Source organism: Rhinoderma darwinii, chromosome 5 (genome assembly GCF_050947455.1).
Source record: "Rhinoderma darwinii isolate aRhiDar2 chromosome 5, aRhiDar2.hap1, whole genome shotgun sequence".
Taxonomy (NCBI): domain Eukaryota; kingdom Metazoa; phylum Chordata; class Amphibia; order Anura; family Rhinodermatidae; genus Rhinoderma; species Rhinoderma darwinii.
Genome location: NC_134691.1, coordinates 216028982 through 216044362, shown reverse-complemented (window position 1 = coordinate 216044362; position 15381 = coordinate 216028982). Strand labels below are relative to the sequence as shown.

The 15381-nt window shown below is 45.9% G+C and overlaps 1 protein-coding gene across 4 annotated transcripts in view; it reads right to left on the bottom strand.

Moving 5' to 3' along the window:
* Nucleotides 1-15381, bottom strand: part of POU6F2 (POU class 6 homeobox 2) — a 456399-nt gene that overhangs the window by 62631 nt on the left and 378387 nt on the right. For all 4 annotated transcript variants that reach the window (XM_075826933.1, XM_075826935.1, XM_075826934.1 and 1 more), the window contains one exon: nucleotides 14167-14316. In XM_075826933.1, the coding sequence (XP_075683048.1) occupies nucleotides 14167-14316 (150 nt within the window). The remainder of the gene's footprint in view (nucleotides 1-14166; nucleotides 14317-15381) is intronic.

Below are 15381 nucleotides of genomic sequence, written 5' to 3'. Positions count from 1 at the left end.
TATGGTACTTTAAATTGTGCCAATAGAAACTACAACTCCTTCCGCAAAAAAACAAGCCTTCACACCGCTCCATTGATGGAAAAATCTAAAGGTTATGGCTCATAGAATGTGGGGAGTGTAAAACGAAAATTAAAAAAAATGGCTTGGACTGTAAGGGGTTAATTGTTGCGATTGCTATTGACCACGTCACCTAAGGCCACTGGGAACATTGTAATCTCCAATCCCAGCAGTTAGAGCATGGTGTCAGATGTACATAATACTGAGCTAGCACCTGCAGCGTATGGAGCGGGCTCAGCCAGTAAGCCTGCTCCATACAACATCTTTCCCCCTATGACATACATACTCGAAGGGTGGTCGTAAAGGGGTTAAGATGACTTCTACCAGAATTATGTGACGAGGTGTCCGCATTGTTTTGAGGGATGTGATCACAATCGGCTTTTCTGACTGCACGGGTATTATTAATATTTAGTTAACTTTAGTTAATGTGATGTGATATATGGGATGCAGTTGGTGCCATTACAGATTAAAATTTTTCATGTACCTACATTTTTATCTACTCTCCGATGTTAGCTGGAAACGGCCCTGCAAATGACGCTTTTTACTCTATGCCTAAATAAAGGTTACGTTTTATTAAGAATCCCTGTGGATTCCTTGCATACCTGTTTAAATACAAGTTACAGCAATAAGGTGGAATATCTCACCAAGTGAAGCATAGAACCTAGAACAAGTGTTAGAGGGGATCCATACTGCTCTTCTTTACCTAGAAGGTCCAATTGCTGATGAGTCCGTTTAATGTTAAGACAAATGACAGTAAAACCGATTACCAAGTCACCCACTTTCCCTAGGAGTGCAGTTAAGGCTCTGTTCACATCTGCGTTGGGGTGGCGTTCTGACGTTCTGTCTGAGGCTTCCGTCAGAACGGGACCCTGAGCAGACATAAACTGACACTGACGGAAACCAGAGGTTTTCGTCTCCATCACCATTAATTTCAATGGTGACGGAGCCGATGCCTGTGGTTTCCGTTTGCCTATTTTGTGCACAGGACCCATCGTTTTGCCGGTAGCAATAGATTAGTTGACTACACTATTGCTTCCGGCTAAACGACTGATCCGGTGCACAAAAGAGGCAAATGGAAACCACGGGCACCGGCTCCATCACCATTGAAATCAATGGTGATGGAGACGGAAACCCCTGGTTTCTGTCGGTGTCAGTTTGTGTCTGCTCAGGGTCCCGTTCTGACGGAAGCCTCAAACTGAACGTCAGAACGGCACCCCAACGCAGATGTGAACAGAGCCTTAGTCAATCAAAATAAAAAGCAAAAACCAAGGGCTCATGCACTCATCTGTACTATGTCCCCATACAAGTTCCGAGTTCTACAGAGCCATATTGCAGCACCCAAAAAAAATATTTGATGCATTACTGTACTAGCATATACCTCCAATTTCATTAAAAGTTTTTTTCATACGAAATCCAACAAAAAAAACCTCCACGTTTCATTGGATTCTGTATTACAGAGAAAACCGCCATAAGGCCGAGTTTACACGGATCGGATACGCTGTGTAAATATCACACAGCGTGTCTGACCTGGAACCCACAGTACATTCCGCCTGAAAAATCGCACCTCATTGTGGTGCGTTTTTTCAAATGGAATTTCCCCTACAGAAGAAAATTGTTCATACTTACCCCCTTGTTGTTACGATGACTATGATAACATAGCTGGCCATGTGATGCTGCAGCCTGTGATTGGCTGCAGTGGTCACATAGGATAAAACGTCATCCCAGGAGGCCGGACTGCATGAAGGAGGGCATTCTGGGTAATTACGAATACGGCACAAAAGTTGCAACACTTGGCTTTCTGTTGCGGGTTTTGCATCCCCATTGAATTCAATTGGGAAAACCCAAAACGGAAAATCAACTCAAAAGCAGCATAAATTTACATGCTGCGGAATTAAATTCCACACCGCAGGTCAATTTATTAACATTTATGCTGCGTTTTTTTTTCTTCAGAGTGGGCATGAGATTTTCCATTGCGGAAATTCCGCAGCGTTTACGCTACGTGGGAGCCTGGCCTAATACAATGATATACAGAGGCACCATAAGGTGGCACATGGAGTCCCTACACAGCTGTAGGGACTCAGTGTGCCGCTGTACAGTCACTATGTGCATGAGGCTTTGTCCTGTGCATGAGGCTGCAAATATGCCTAAAGCAGATTGCCCTTAAAAATCAATGGCACCAAGAGACCCATGAGGTTCACAGTGCAGTTTTTGTATGTGGTTTTTTTTTTTAGTTAAAACTAGGGTTGCATAAAATAAGAGTAGTAGTTTAGGATTCACTCCTGATTTTGATGCAAAAAAAGCCATGCAAAAATTTCATCAAAACTGCATGGTGTAAACAAGGCCTGACTTTTATGAAAGCGTTCAAAACTTCTGTGGCTGTGATTTGAGAGACTATACATCAACCGTTGCCTGAGTATTTCAATTATTATAACTCTAATTAAGTTAAATAAAGATTACAAGACATTTTGACTACAGTTTTCCAAAAGGCAAGTGGGATACTGTGAAAGTAACTGGATGGAGGTCATATAGTGATAGTCTGATAAAACCACCGTTTTACATTTTAGCTATACTGTACACCACAGAGATCACAACATGCACGCTAAAGCGAATAATTTTGGCTGCATCATGTCATCTTAGTGTAAAATTAACGTGGAAAAATTCAGGGACATTTTGGATGAAAACCTTCTGCAGTCTGCAAAAGAACTGCAATATGGGAGATTTCTTTTCCACAAGGACAAAAACCTCAAACATCAAGCCAAAACTACTGTTCATAGGAATGCATTAAAATGTCAATTTAGTTGAGAAATTGTAGCTGGACATAAAGGGGTTCTCGGGACTTTTAAAAATTGACAGCAGGGCAGAGAATGGTATAAAGTAATATCTAGCAAATACTCACTCCCTGAAATACCCCCTGCTAAAGTGCTAAGACCCAGTTCTCAGCCTTTCTGGTCCCGGATGTTCCTGTAGCGTTCATGTTCCGTTTATCGGTCACGTGCCACTGCAGCCAATCACTGGCCTCAGTGGTCACATGCTGTTCATTGAAGTATCACCGCTGAGTCCAGCGATTGGCTGCAACGCCACGTGACTGATGAACGGCATGTGACCGCTGCAGGAGCTTCTGGGGCCGTAGTGGTGGAAAACAGGGCCTCAGGGGGGGCACTTTAGGGAGTGAATATATGACAGATTATTACTTTATACCATCCCCTACCCTGAGCCAATTTTTAAAAGTCACAGATTTAGCTGTTCCCATACATCTTGACAGCGCCTAAAAAGTTTTGCAAAGATTAATAGGTCAAAAATTGCAATGTCTATATGCACATGAGATTTTTTGTGTAAATAAATAGAATAAATATTAATCAACTTGCATCTTGTTTACTTTGATACCACGGGTGTGTTCACATCAGTGTTAGGTTCTGTTGATGGATTCCGTCAGACCTTTCCATCAGGGGAACCCATCAATGGAAAGGCAAACGGAAACCACAGCTTTCCGTTAGCATTAGGCTGGGTTCACACGAGCACATTAACGTCTGTAATGGACGGACGTATTTCGGCCAGAAGTCCCGGACCGAACTCAGTGCAGGGAGCCGGCTCCTAGCATCATAGTTATGTACGATGCTAGGAGTCCCTGCCTCTCCGTGGAACTACTGTCCCATACTGAAAATATGCTTACAGTACGGGACAGTTGCCCTGCAGCGAGGCAGGGACTCCTAGCATCGTACATAACTATGATGCTAGGAGCCCAGCTCCCTGCACTGAGTTCGGTCCGGGACTTCCGGCCGAAATACGTCCGTCCATTACGGACGTTAATGTGCTCGTGTGAACCCAGCCTCACCATTGATTTCCATGGTAATGCTTCCATTGCTAATGGTTTCAGTTTGTCTCTTTCCCGTAAGGTTTCAGTTTTTTGACAGAATCAATAGCACAATCGACTACACTATTGTTTCCGGCAAAAAAACGGAAACCTTACGGATTGCAGACAAACGGAAACCATTGGCAACGGAAGCATTACCATTTAAATCAGTAGTAATGCTAATGGAAAGCTGTGGTTTCTGTTTTCCTTTACATTGATGGGTTCTCCTGATAGAAAGGTCTGACGGAATCCATCAACAGAACCTAACGCTGATGTGAACAGGCCCTAAAGGTCATTTTTCTGTTTATCCATGTAAAAAAGTCCAAGTATCAACCAAATATTTATCTTATCTACACTTCTATTTGGTTCAATGAAATCTATTATGGTTTTGAAAAATAAATTAAAGTTGCATTTACACATAGTAATTTGAACCCACCAACAGATAATCATTGGTGTGAAAAATCGTTATGTGTAATTTATGGACTTTTCCATCAATACAATCATCATACATATGCCATCATTTTTTAACACAGCCCTCGATTGTAGCAGTATATGTTTTGTAAATGTAAATTTTGGACAAGCCACATTTACAGATACCACTGACAAAAGATATTAATTTTATGTAGACTTGATCAATGATAAACTTAAAAAGGGTTGTGCAGGATTAGAAAAACTTGGCTGCTTTCTTCCAAAAACAGCACCAGACCTATGCAACAGGTTGTATATGGTATTGCAGCTAAGCCACACAAACTTTACTTTTATCAGTTGTTAGCACTGGCGTAGCTATAGGCGTCGCAGCGGTCGCACCACATCAATAAAAAGTTACTATAGTAACTCGGGCCGTGGGCCCCTGTTACTATAGTAACAGACTTTACTTACCTTCCTGGTTCCGGATCGCAGCGGAGGTCCTGACGTCAAGCGCTGTGCGCAGCGCATGACGTCACAGCGCTATGCGCCGCGCACAGCATTGAGATGACAGAACTACCGCCGCGGCTGAAGAGGAAGGTAAGATTAGCCCTGACTGGCGGGGTGCGACTCCCGGGACCCGCCAATCAGCTATTTTGAAGGGGCCGCAGCACTCGTACGAGAGCTGCTCCCCTTCATTCCGGTCACACTGTGAATCGGTGTCGGCGATTCACAGTGTGAGCGAGTAAGTGAAATGAAGGGGAAGCAGCTCTCGTACGAGTGCTGCGGCCCCTTCAAAACAGCTGATTTGCCGGGAGACACATCAGCTATTCATGGCCTATCCTGTGGATAGGCCATCAATGCTTAGGGACTGCACAACCCCTAAGCCTACGATGTAGCAGGCTTAGAGGGCCCATGAGACAGGATCACAGATTGTGTGATGCTGTCTGCTGGGCCCTGTATCTAAGCAAATCACATGGTAGGCTTAGATACATGGCCCATGTGTGATCCTGTCTGATGGGCCCTGTATATAAGCCTACCACACTGTAGGTTTAGATACAGGGCCCCAGCACACAGTAATCTTATACTGTATAAGATTACTGTCTGCTGGACCCTGTATCTAAGCCTGCCTTGTGGTAGGCTTAGATACAGGGTCCCACAGACAGTATCACACATGGGCCCTGTTTCTAAGCCTAACACATGTGTTACTAATCGTTTTTCTTGTGTATTTTCTTACAGGTTCGGTCGTTGGACTACGGCGGATTCCAGGACGACTTCGATGACGGCTTTTTTTTTTATTATCAATAAAATGGTTAATGAGGGTTGTGTGTTTTTTTTTTTATTTCAATAAAATATTTTTTCTATGTCTGTGTTTTTTTTTAAACTATATTACTACCGCCTTAGTAATGGCCGCCGGCTGATTGACAGCATCCATTGCTAAGGCGGGGCTTAGTGTTAGCCGGTGCAGAGGCCAACACTAACCCCCATTATTACCCCGGTACCCACCGCCACCAGGGGTGCTGGGAAGAGCCGGGTACGATCCAGTACCTCACCATCTGTAGTGATGGTCGGCCACTGGGGTGGCCGCAGGCTGGTGTTATCAGGAGGGGAAAGGCCAGATACAGTGGCCCTTCTCATCCTGGTAATGCTAGGCTGCTGCTGCTTTATTGTATCTGGCTGGTTATGAAAAATGAGGGGGACCCCACGTCATTTAAAAATAAATAAAATAAAAAATAATTGGAAAGAACGATGTCAGGTCCCCCCCAATTTTCATAACCAGCCAGATACAACACAGCAGCAGCAGGCAGCATTACCAGGGTGGTAGGTGCCACTGTTTTTGGCCTTCCCCAGCCTAATACTAACAGCCTGCGGCCGCCCCGGTGACTGACCGTCACTACAGATGGTCGGGTACTGGTTCGTACCCGGCTCTTCCCAGTATCCCTGGTGGCGGTGGGTACCGGGCTAATAATGGGGGTTAGTGTTGGCCTCTGCACCTGCTAGCATTAAGCCCCGCCTTAGTAATGGAGGTTGTCAATCAGCCAGCGGCAATTACTAAGGCGGTGATAATAAAGTTTAAAAAAATACAAGCACATAGAAAAAATATTTTATTGAAATAAAAACACAAACCCCAGTAACCATTTTATTGAGAATAAAAAAAACGCCGTCATTGAAGTCCTCGAATCCGAAGTCCAACAACCGAACCTGTAAAAAAACACAAACACACAAAAATAATCAGTAACACATAAAGAAGCAAAATTATTATTTTTACCTTTCCTGGGTCCAGCGCTGGAGCCGCAGTGTCAGCGAGCTGAGCCCTGTATCTAATCCAATCATGTGTGATACTGTCTGCTGGGCCCTATATCTAATCCTATCATGTGTGATACTGTCTGCTGAGCCACTGTATCTAATCCTATCATGTGTGATACTGTCTGCTGGGCCCTGTATCTAATCGTATCATGTCTGATACTGTCTGCTGGGCCACTGTATCTAATCCTATCATGTGTGATACTGTCTCCTGGGCCCTATCTCTAATCCTATCATGTGTGATACTGTCTGCTGGGCCCTATATCTAATCCTATCATGTGTGATACTGTCTGCTGAGCCACTGTATCTAATCCTATCATGTGTGATACGGTTTGCTGAGTCATTGTATCTAATCCTATCATGTGTGATACTGTCTGCTGGGCCACTGCATCTAATCCTATCATGTGTGATACTGTCTGCTCGGCCACTGTATCTAATCCTATCATGTGTGATACTGTCTGCTCAGCCACTGTATCTAATCCTATCATGTGTGATACTGTCTGCTCAGTCACTGTATCTAATCCTATCATGTGTGATACAGTCTGCTGAGCCAATGTATCTAATCCTATCCATAGTTTATAGGGTCGTAGTGCTATAGATATGCTATGCTGTCTCCTATACACACTTTTTTTTTTGGGCGGACACATATATATTGGGGCTATTTCCCCTGACATTTTAAGCCCTCAGGGAATGTTCACACGGCAGCGTCCGTTACGGCTGAGATTACGGAGCTGTTTTCAGGAGAAAACAGCTCTGGAATTTCAGACGTAATGGCATGTGCAGGCGTTTTTCGCTGCGTCCATTACGGACGTAATTGGAGCTGTTTTTCCATGGAAAACGGCTCCATTTACGTCTGAAGAAGTGACAGGCACTTCTTTGACGCGGGCGTCTTTTTTACGCGCCGCCTTTTGACAGCGGCGCGTAAAAAGAATGACCGTCGGCACAGAACATCGTAAAACCCATTCAAATGAATGGGCAGATGTTTGCCAACGCTTTTGAGCCGCATTTTCGGACGTAATTCAATGCTAAAACGCCCGAATTACGTCCGTAAATAGGGTGTGTGAACCCAGCCTTAGTGACGCCCCGGCTGCTAGTGCTGCATTGTTGGGTCACTTAGGAGACCCAGCGATGCAGCTGAAAGCTGCGGACCGTCGGCCATGAGGAGTTTGCGGGGGGGGGGCCCAATAAGAACTTTTGCATCGGGGCCCATGAGCCTTTAGCTACGCCCCTGGTTGTTAGGAACAAGTGTTTGCTGTTCTCCTACAGAATCACGCAATCTATTTTATGTATTGCTTTGAATGTGTTATTGAGAGGCAGTTATTGTAGAAAAACAGCAAGTAAGAGCATAATAATCTCTAAGCCGCTCAGACGACAACGAGTTACAATTCTAACTCTGCGTTTCCCCTCCATGCTCAAGCTGACCAATAATTATAGAAGTCTTTAAGATCTGCTGTACAAGATGATCGTCTGATGAAAGGGATTGAAAGACGGGTTAAAGTAGACATTGAAAGGTTATTGTAGAGGGCACATTGTTCATACAATCCTCTTTTAATATGTGCAGTGTGCACCTGCGATAAGATGATTCATTAGATATGGTCTCACTTTGACAAGCTCCATCGTTCAACACCCAGGATGGTGATGGAACAATTCTGCTCCAACCCTATAAATATGACAAGGTCAGCATCTTCTCTGGATCTTGAATGGCAGGTAAAAAGGCTTCAAATGTATCTTTGTTTACTATGTAAGAAAAAAAAATGTAACTGAGGAAAGTGTGTTCAATTTACCAAAGCATTGCAAAGATAATCAATTGGTGGGATTTGCAGAAGAAATGTAATGAATAATCAATAGTTATTGTTGTTTATTAGGAAATAATGCACTTTTGTTTTTTTTTAGATGTGTGCAACAGGTGTAAGGAGATGCAGCTCTGCTTGTAATATTGGAAAGATCCTGCCTCTATGTGACAGAAATTGCTATTTATGCACTGTTTAAAATGTAAGACTGAACTTACCATATCTATGATTATAAATAGTAGACACACAAAATTCAATATAAAGATTAGAACTGATATATATATATATATATATATATATATATATATATGTGTGTGTATATATATATGTATATATATATATGTGTGTGTGTGTATATATATATATATATATATACACATAATTGTGATGTTTACAAAATAATTGTATAAATTACTATATTTCAGAATGTACAAAAGATGCACTTTAGAACTCTCCCCTACCTAGTAGCCATTTATTATTTTTCTTTCCCCTTGTGTTTTAGTACAGTTTACCTTTCTATCCGATTGTAAAACTTTAAAAAAAAGTTAAAAAAAAAAGTGCCATCTTCCTCACCTCCAGACTACCAGCCTGTAGCTTCCCTTTCCCTGCCTGCAGGCTTTGTTCCTGTTTTACCAAAATATCCATCTGGAGTAATACAGTAAATAGAACACCGGGAAGCGAGGGAGGAGGGGGATGCAGCTTCTGTATATCTCCCTCAGTGTGTCTTTGAGACTCATGCATAGGGTAGGGGAAGCTAGGGTAGGGTAGGATAGGGTAGATATATAATTGGCTAAGAGCACATAGCATAGCTCTGACATAACACCAGGAAGAGATTTAAAAATAATTGTTGTCAGCAGCACATCTCCTAATGTGAACAGGGGATGCGATGTCGAGAATATGCAAACTGTATGGGGACCGAACAATCGTATAAACAATGGTTCTTCCCTACAATTTGCATCGGCCTGTGTAAAAGGGGCTTTAATATACTAAACGAAGCATTGGTAAATGCAGGATTTCTAAAAACTGAGATTGCAAAATGATTATATTATATTATTTTGCCATCTTTCTAAATGTACTATCACATAGGGTGTTTAAGGGATTAGTAATAGTATTCATATAATATTCCTGGCGGTCTAGAGCTGTGCAGTGATTAACCCCTTAATGACCATGCCTGAAAAGGCCTTAGGCGGGATTCACACGACCGGGTCCCGCCCGAGCCCGATTGTCTGCCGGTAAAATCGTCCATTTTGCCCGGCCGGTTTGCATAAAGTTTTGCATCCGTTCCGGGCCGGGTAGATCTGGACTGTGACATCAGCGGCAACTCCTGAAGGGGAATCCCCATGTGTTCGGGGATTCCGCTTCAGGAGTTTCCCCTGATGTCACTGCCCAGATATGGACAGAGACATCAAGCGCTCTGTCCAGGAGCGGAATCCCCGAACACACAGGGATTCCGCTCCTTCAGGGAGCTAAAATGGAGCTAGCACATAGCAGAGCGGGGAGATACCTCCCTGCTCTGCTATAGTGGCGTCGCTACGGTAGTAGCAGCCGCAGCAGCAGCAGCTGCTAGCGGCGCCATGGAAGGTGTCGCCGGGCCACGGCGCTTTTAACAAGAAGGGGAAGGGAGCCAGCGCAGCGCTCCCTTCCACCTGCTGTACTCCCCGGCCCTGCCACACAGTGTACAGCGTAGCCATTCGTCCGAATGGCATCAACTCCTCCTCCTCACATGCACTCTGCGCTGTGAGGAGGAGGAGATAGAGCGCAAGCCACGGAAAAACTGGCCATCACTCGGGACACATTCCGGTGATGGCCGTGTATTACCCGGCCCCATAGACTTCTATGGGAGCTGGGCGGCCGGGCACCCGGCCGAAAATAGAGCATGCCCTATTTTTTGACGGCCGGTTTTCCCGGCCGTCAAAAAATCGGTCGTGTGAATAGCCCCATTAGGGGTCTATTATTCCTGATGCAGCCGGGTGCCGGCCGATTTATGAATGGCCGGCACCCGGACGGGAAACCCTGTCGTGTGAATGAGGCCTTAATGTGGAGCTGCATTTTTCCGTTTTTGCCTCTGTGCCTTTCAGCAGCCATACTTTTGTACTTTTTAGTTTTTATGTAATGTACATCAGTATGGGCATTAACATTATTTTATGCTAAATAATGAACTTTTTAATGATATATTTTTTTATTTATTTTTTTTGTTACATTTGTTTTTAATCCCATGAAGGAATAACTTTTTTATAACTTAGAATATACCTGTATGCTAATATTATATATTATACTGTGTCACTATGATACTGGCTGCTGTTAGGGCAACACAGCTCTGGGGTAATTTCCGGTGACGTGAGGATAGTCCCCTTTGATCATGCCGTGGTCATGAACTGCAGTGACCAAAGAATGAAACAGCTGGGATTGGAGTTTTTTTCTGATTCGAGATGTATTCACTAGGCTTCTATAAGTTCAGGAGCTGTTAGTTACAGTTCCTTCTAGAGAATGAGCGATCACTGGATCGCTCATAAGCCTTTTCTAAAGCATCGTCAAAAGACATTGCTGTAGACTAAGGACCTGCACCACTTGCCGTCAAAAGACAGCGGGCAGTCGTTAAGGGATTAATGTGTAGTATCTGTGGTGGTCTAGGGAGATGAAGGGGCAGGGGCGTAACTCGGTAAGACTGGGTCCCATAGCAAACTGTTGACTGGGGCCCCCCCTCCCCTGGGTGTCACACAACGCCCCCCCCCCTTGTAGATAGTGCCTTTTTTACAGCCCCCCCTGTAGATAACGCCATACAGCCCCCTCTGTAGAGAACGCCATGCAGAGTCCCCCCTTGTAGGTAACGCCATGCAGAGTCCCCCCCCCCTGTAGATAACGCCATACAGCCCCCTGTGTAGAAAACGCCATGCAGAGTCCCTCCCTGTAGGTAACGCCATGCAGAGTCCCCCCTGTAGGTAACGCCATGAAGAGTCCCCCCCCTGTAGGTAACGCCATGCAGAGTCCCCCCCTGTAGGTAACGCCATGCAGAGTCCCCCCCTGTAGGTAACGCCATGCAGAGTCCCCCCCTGTAGATAACGCCACACAGCCCCCTCTGTAGAGAACGCCATGCAGAGTCCCCCCCTGTAGGTAACGCCATGCAGAGTCCCCCCCTGTAGGTAACGCCATGCAGAGTCCCCCCCCTGTAGGTAACGCCATGCAGAGTCCCCCCCCTGTAGGTAACGCCATGCAGAGTCCCCCCCTGTAGGTAACGCCATGCAGAGTCCCCCCCTGTAGGTAACGCCATGCTGAGTCCCCCCCTGTAGATAACGCCATACAGCCCCCCCTGTAGGTAACGCCATGCAGAGTCCCCCCCCTGTAGGTAACGCCATGCTGAGTCCCCCCTGTAGATAACGCCATACAGCCCCCCCTGTAGGTAACGCCATGCAGAGTCCCCCCCCTGTAGGTAACGCCATGCAGAGTCCCCCCCCTGTAGGTAATGCCATGCAGAGTCCCCCCTGTAGGTAACGCCATGCAGAGTCCCCCCCTGTAGGTAACGCCATGCAAAGTCCCCCCCTGTAGGTAACGCCATGCAGAGTCCGCTCCCTGTAGGTAACGCCACGCAGAGTCCCCCCCCTGTAGGTAACGCCATGCAGAGTCCCCCCCCTGTAGGTAACGCCATGCAGAGTCCCCCCCCTGTAGGTAACGCCATGCAGAGTCCCCCCCTGTAGGTAACGCCATGCAGAGTCCCCCCCTGTAGGTAACGCCATGCTGAGTCCCCCCCTGTAGATAACGCCATACAGCCCCCCCTGTAGGTAACGCCATGCAGAGTCCCCCCCCTGTAGGTAACGCCATGCTGAGTCCCCCCTGTAGATAACGCCATACAGCCCCCCCTGTAGGTAACGCCATGCAGAGTCCCCCCCCTGTAGGTAACGCCATGCAGAGTCCCCCCCCTGTAGGTAATGCCATGCAGAGTCCCCCCTGTAGGTAACGCCATGCAGAGTCCCCCCCTGTAGGTAACGCCATGCAGAGTCCCCCCCTGTAGGTAACGCCATGCAAAGTCCCCCCCTGTAGGTAACGCCATGCAGAGTCCGCCCCCTGTAGGTAACGCCACGCAGAGTCCCCCCCCTGTAGGTAACGCCATGCAGAGTCCCCCCCCTGTAGGTAACGCCATGCAGAGTCTCCCCCCTGTAGGTAACGCCATGCAGAGTCCCGCCCCCTGTAGGTAACGCCACGCAGAGTCCCCCCCCTGTAGGTAACGCCACGCAGAGTCCCCCCCTGTAGGTAACGCCATGCAGAGTCCCCCCCCTGTAGGTAACGCCATGCAGAGTCCGCCCCCTGTAGGTAACGCCACGCAGAGTCCCCCCCCTGTAGGTAACGGCATGCAGAGTCCCCCCCCTGTAGGTAACGCCATGCAGAGTCTCCCCCCCTGTAGGTAACGCCATGCAGAGTCCCGCCCCCTGTAGGTAACGCCACGCAGAGTCCCCCCCCTGTAGGTAACGCCACGCAGAGTCCCCCCCCTGTAGGTAACGCCATGCAGAGTCCCCCCCCCTGTAGGTAACGCCATGCAGAGTCTCCCCCCCTGTAGGTAACGCCATGCAGAGTCCCGCCCCCTGTAGGTAACACCATGCAGCCCCTATCCACAGGATAGGGGATACATGTATGATCGCTGGCACTGATAAGGAGAACGGGGGACCGAAAGTCCCCGGAAGTTCTCCATGACTAACTTCTGACTTCCGGCATCTGCGCAGCTCAATAAAAAGGAAAGGAGCGCTGGTCACGCATGCGCACAAGTGCGACCGGCGCTCCATTCATTTCTACGGCGCTGCCGACACAGACCCCGGAAGTCCGAGGTTTGTGATGGAGAACTTCAGGGGACTTTCAGTCCCCCGTTCTCCCTATCGCTGCCAGCGATCACACATGTATCCCCTATCCTGTGGATAGGGGATACATGTCTTTTGTTTAATGGCAGAATGGGGAGATACCTCCCTGCTCTGCCGTAGTGTTCAGTGGCGTCGCGCTGTAGCAGCCATAGTGGCTGCTAGCGGAGCCTCCGGCCATAGTGGAGGCCCGTGCTGGCGGGTGACACGGGCCCCCTCATGCCGTGGGCCCCGTACGCCACTGTGAAGGGGTTAACATTGATATCCATTATCCTTGGTGTATCCTAAGGTAGTTATAGATTAATATCTTATATTCATGGTGGTTTAGGGAGTAACACCTAATATTTCTGATACCTAATACCTGATAGACCAATCAAAGACCAAGAAATTTGGCTCTATTCCAAGTTCAACATTTACGTTTTAGTTTGGAACCATTAAATGGTGAGGACTTCTGACATGGGGTATAAATGGTATAAATCATTGCTTCTTAAACTGTGAGGCGCTCCCTAGTTGTTGGTGGGGCGCAGCTGGAGTGGCTGTTTTCACATCTGTGATCATAAGCTGCATCGGCGTTTCTGTGGTTGCAACATAAGCAACATAATTCTTCTATTGTGCTTATTTTAATATTATACTAGGATCAGTAGACCTGTGAAAAATACATTTAAAACTAGCATGGACTCTGATGGTGAGGAGTCCTCATGTTCTGGCTGGCGAGGCCCCAATAGAAAACATTTGAGAAGCCCGACGATAAATAATGAATAATCTACTTATAACTCCTCTCCTACTTCACTTGGAGCTATAATTGTGTGTAGAGATTCAATTCAGTGCTTCACATATATTGGTATTCGTTTTTATGAATGAGTTTTGACTGAAAAACGCATAAATACATACATACATAATATAAACTTCATTTTATTACCTGCCCTTGTGCATTTGTAACCAGCTGACCAGCAACACTTTGCAGACTGGAGAGTGCATTCCCAAAGGCTTGTGAACTTGCTATGGAGCCCATGGCTGCTGCTGCGGCTGCTGCGGCTGCGGCCTGGTTTGCTAAGGGATTATTGACCATCTAAAAAAAATAAAAATGAATACATAACTAGATGTAATTCACGATTAAATATAATCTTCATAATATAATAGTCTTATTATGTAATAATGTATGATATACTATACTGTGTCACATTTATATTATGGAACACCTTTATCAATAATGTGGCAGTGCTAGCACATAGTTCTGTATTATGAAAGTGTTCTCAAACTTTTTTTTTCTAGTTTGGCTCAAAACAAACAAAAATAAATGTTCTATCTATCTATCTATCTATCTATCTATCTATCTATCTATCTATCTATCTATCTATCTATCTATCTATCTATCTAATCTATCTATCAAAAGTAGGCAGCACTCCATACAGTATTCAAGTGTTTTATTCACCCATAATAATGCAACGTTTCTGCCCCTAGCATGGGCTTTTCTCAAACAATTCAATAATGTTCACAGCACAGTTTAAATAGGGTACATAGTGCACTCAGACAATTACATTGAATGAGTATAAAAATAGTGCTATATATACAGATCTTTCATAATTCATGTAATAAGGTATATCCCTTTAAGGATTTCAAATTGCCAAGTCCAAAAAAATAAATACATAATATAAAAACATAATGTGTCGAGTACAGTTCATCTGTATACATATAATGAGATAATTAACCCCTTAGGGCACCTTGACGCAACTGTACGTCATGGTTTGCACCGAATTAAGGTACCATGAAGTACAGTTACGTCATGGTGCTTTTCTGTCACCATGTCAAAACACATGGTGACAGAACAGTGACATCGGCTGTCACAGTCGCTGTGACTCGTCGGGGGAACAATCGCGGCGCGGCGCCTCCAGCGATCAATGTGAATGGTCAGTCAGTAGTGACTGACCAATCACAGTATTGCCGGGTAGCAACCCTAGCCGATCGACTGTTGGCAACAGGAGGCCTAACAATGGCCCCCTGTCTGCCAAGTACGGCGGCCTGTTAGGCCCCGCCCAGAGGCCTTTTGCATATGGGACATGGTGGCCGAAAACCAATACAGCAAAATCTGCATGCCAAATAGTGCTCCTGACATTCTGAGCCCTGCTGTGTGTCC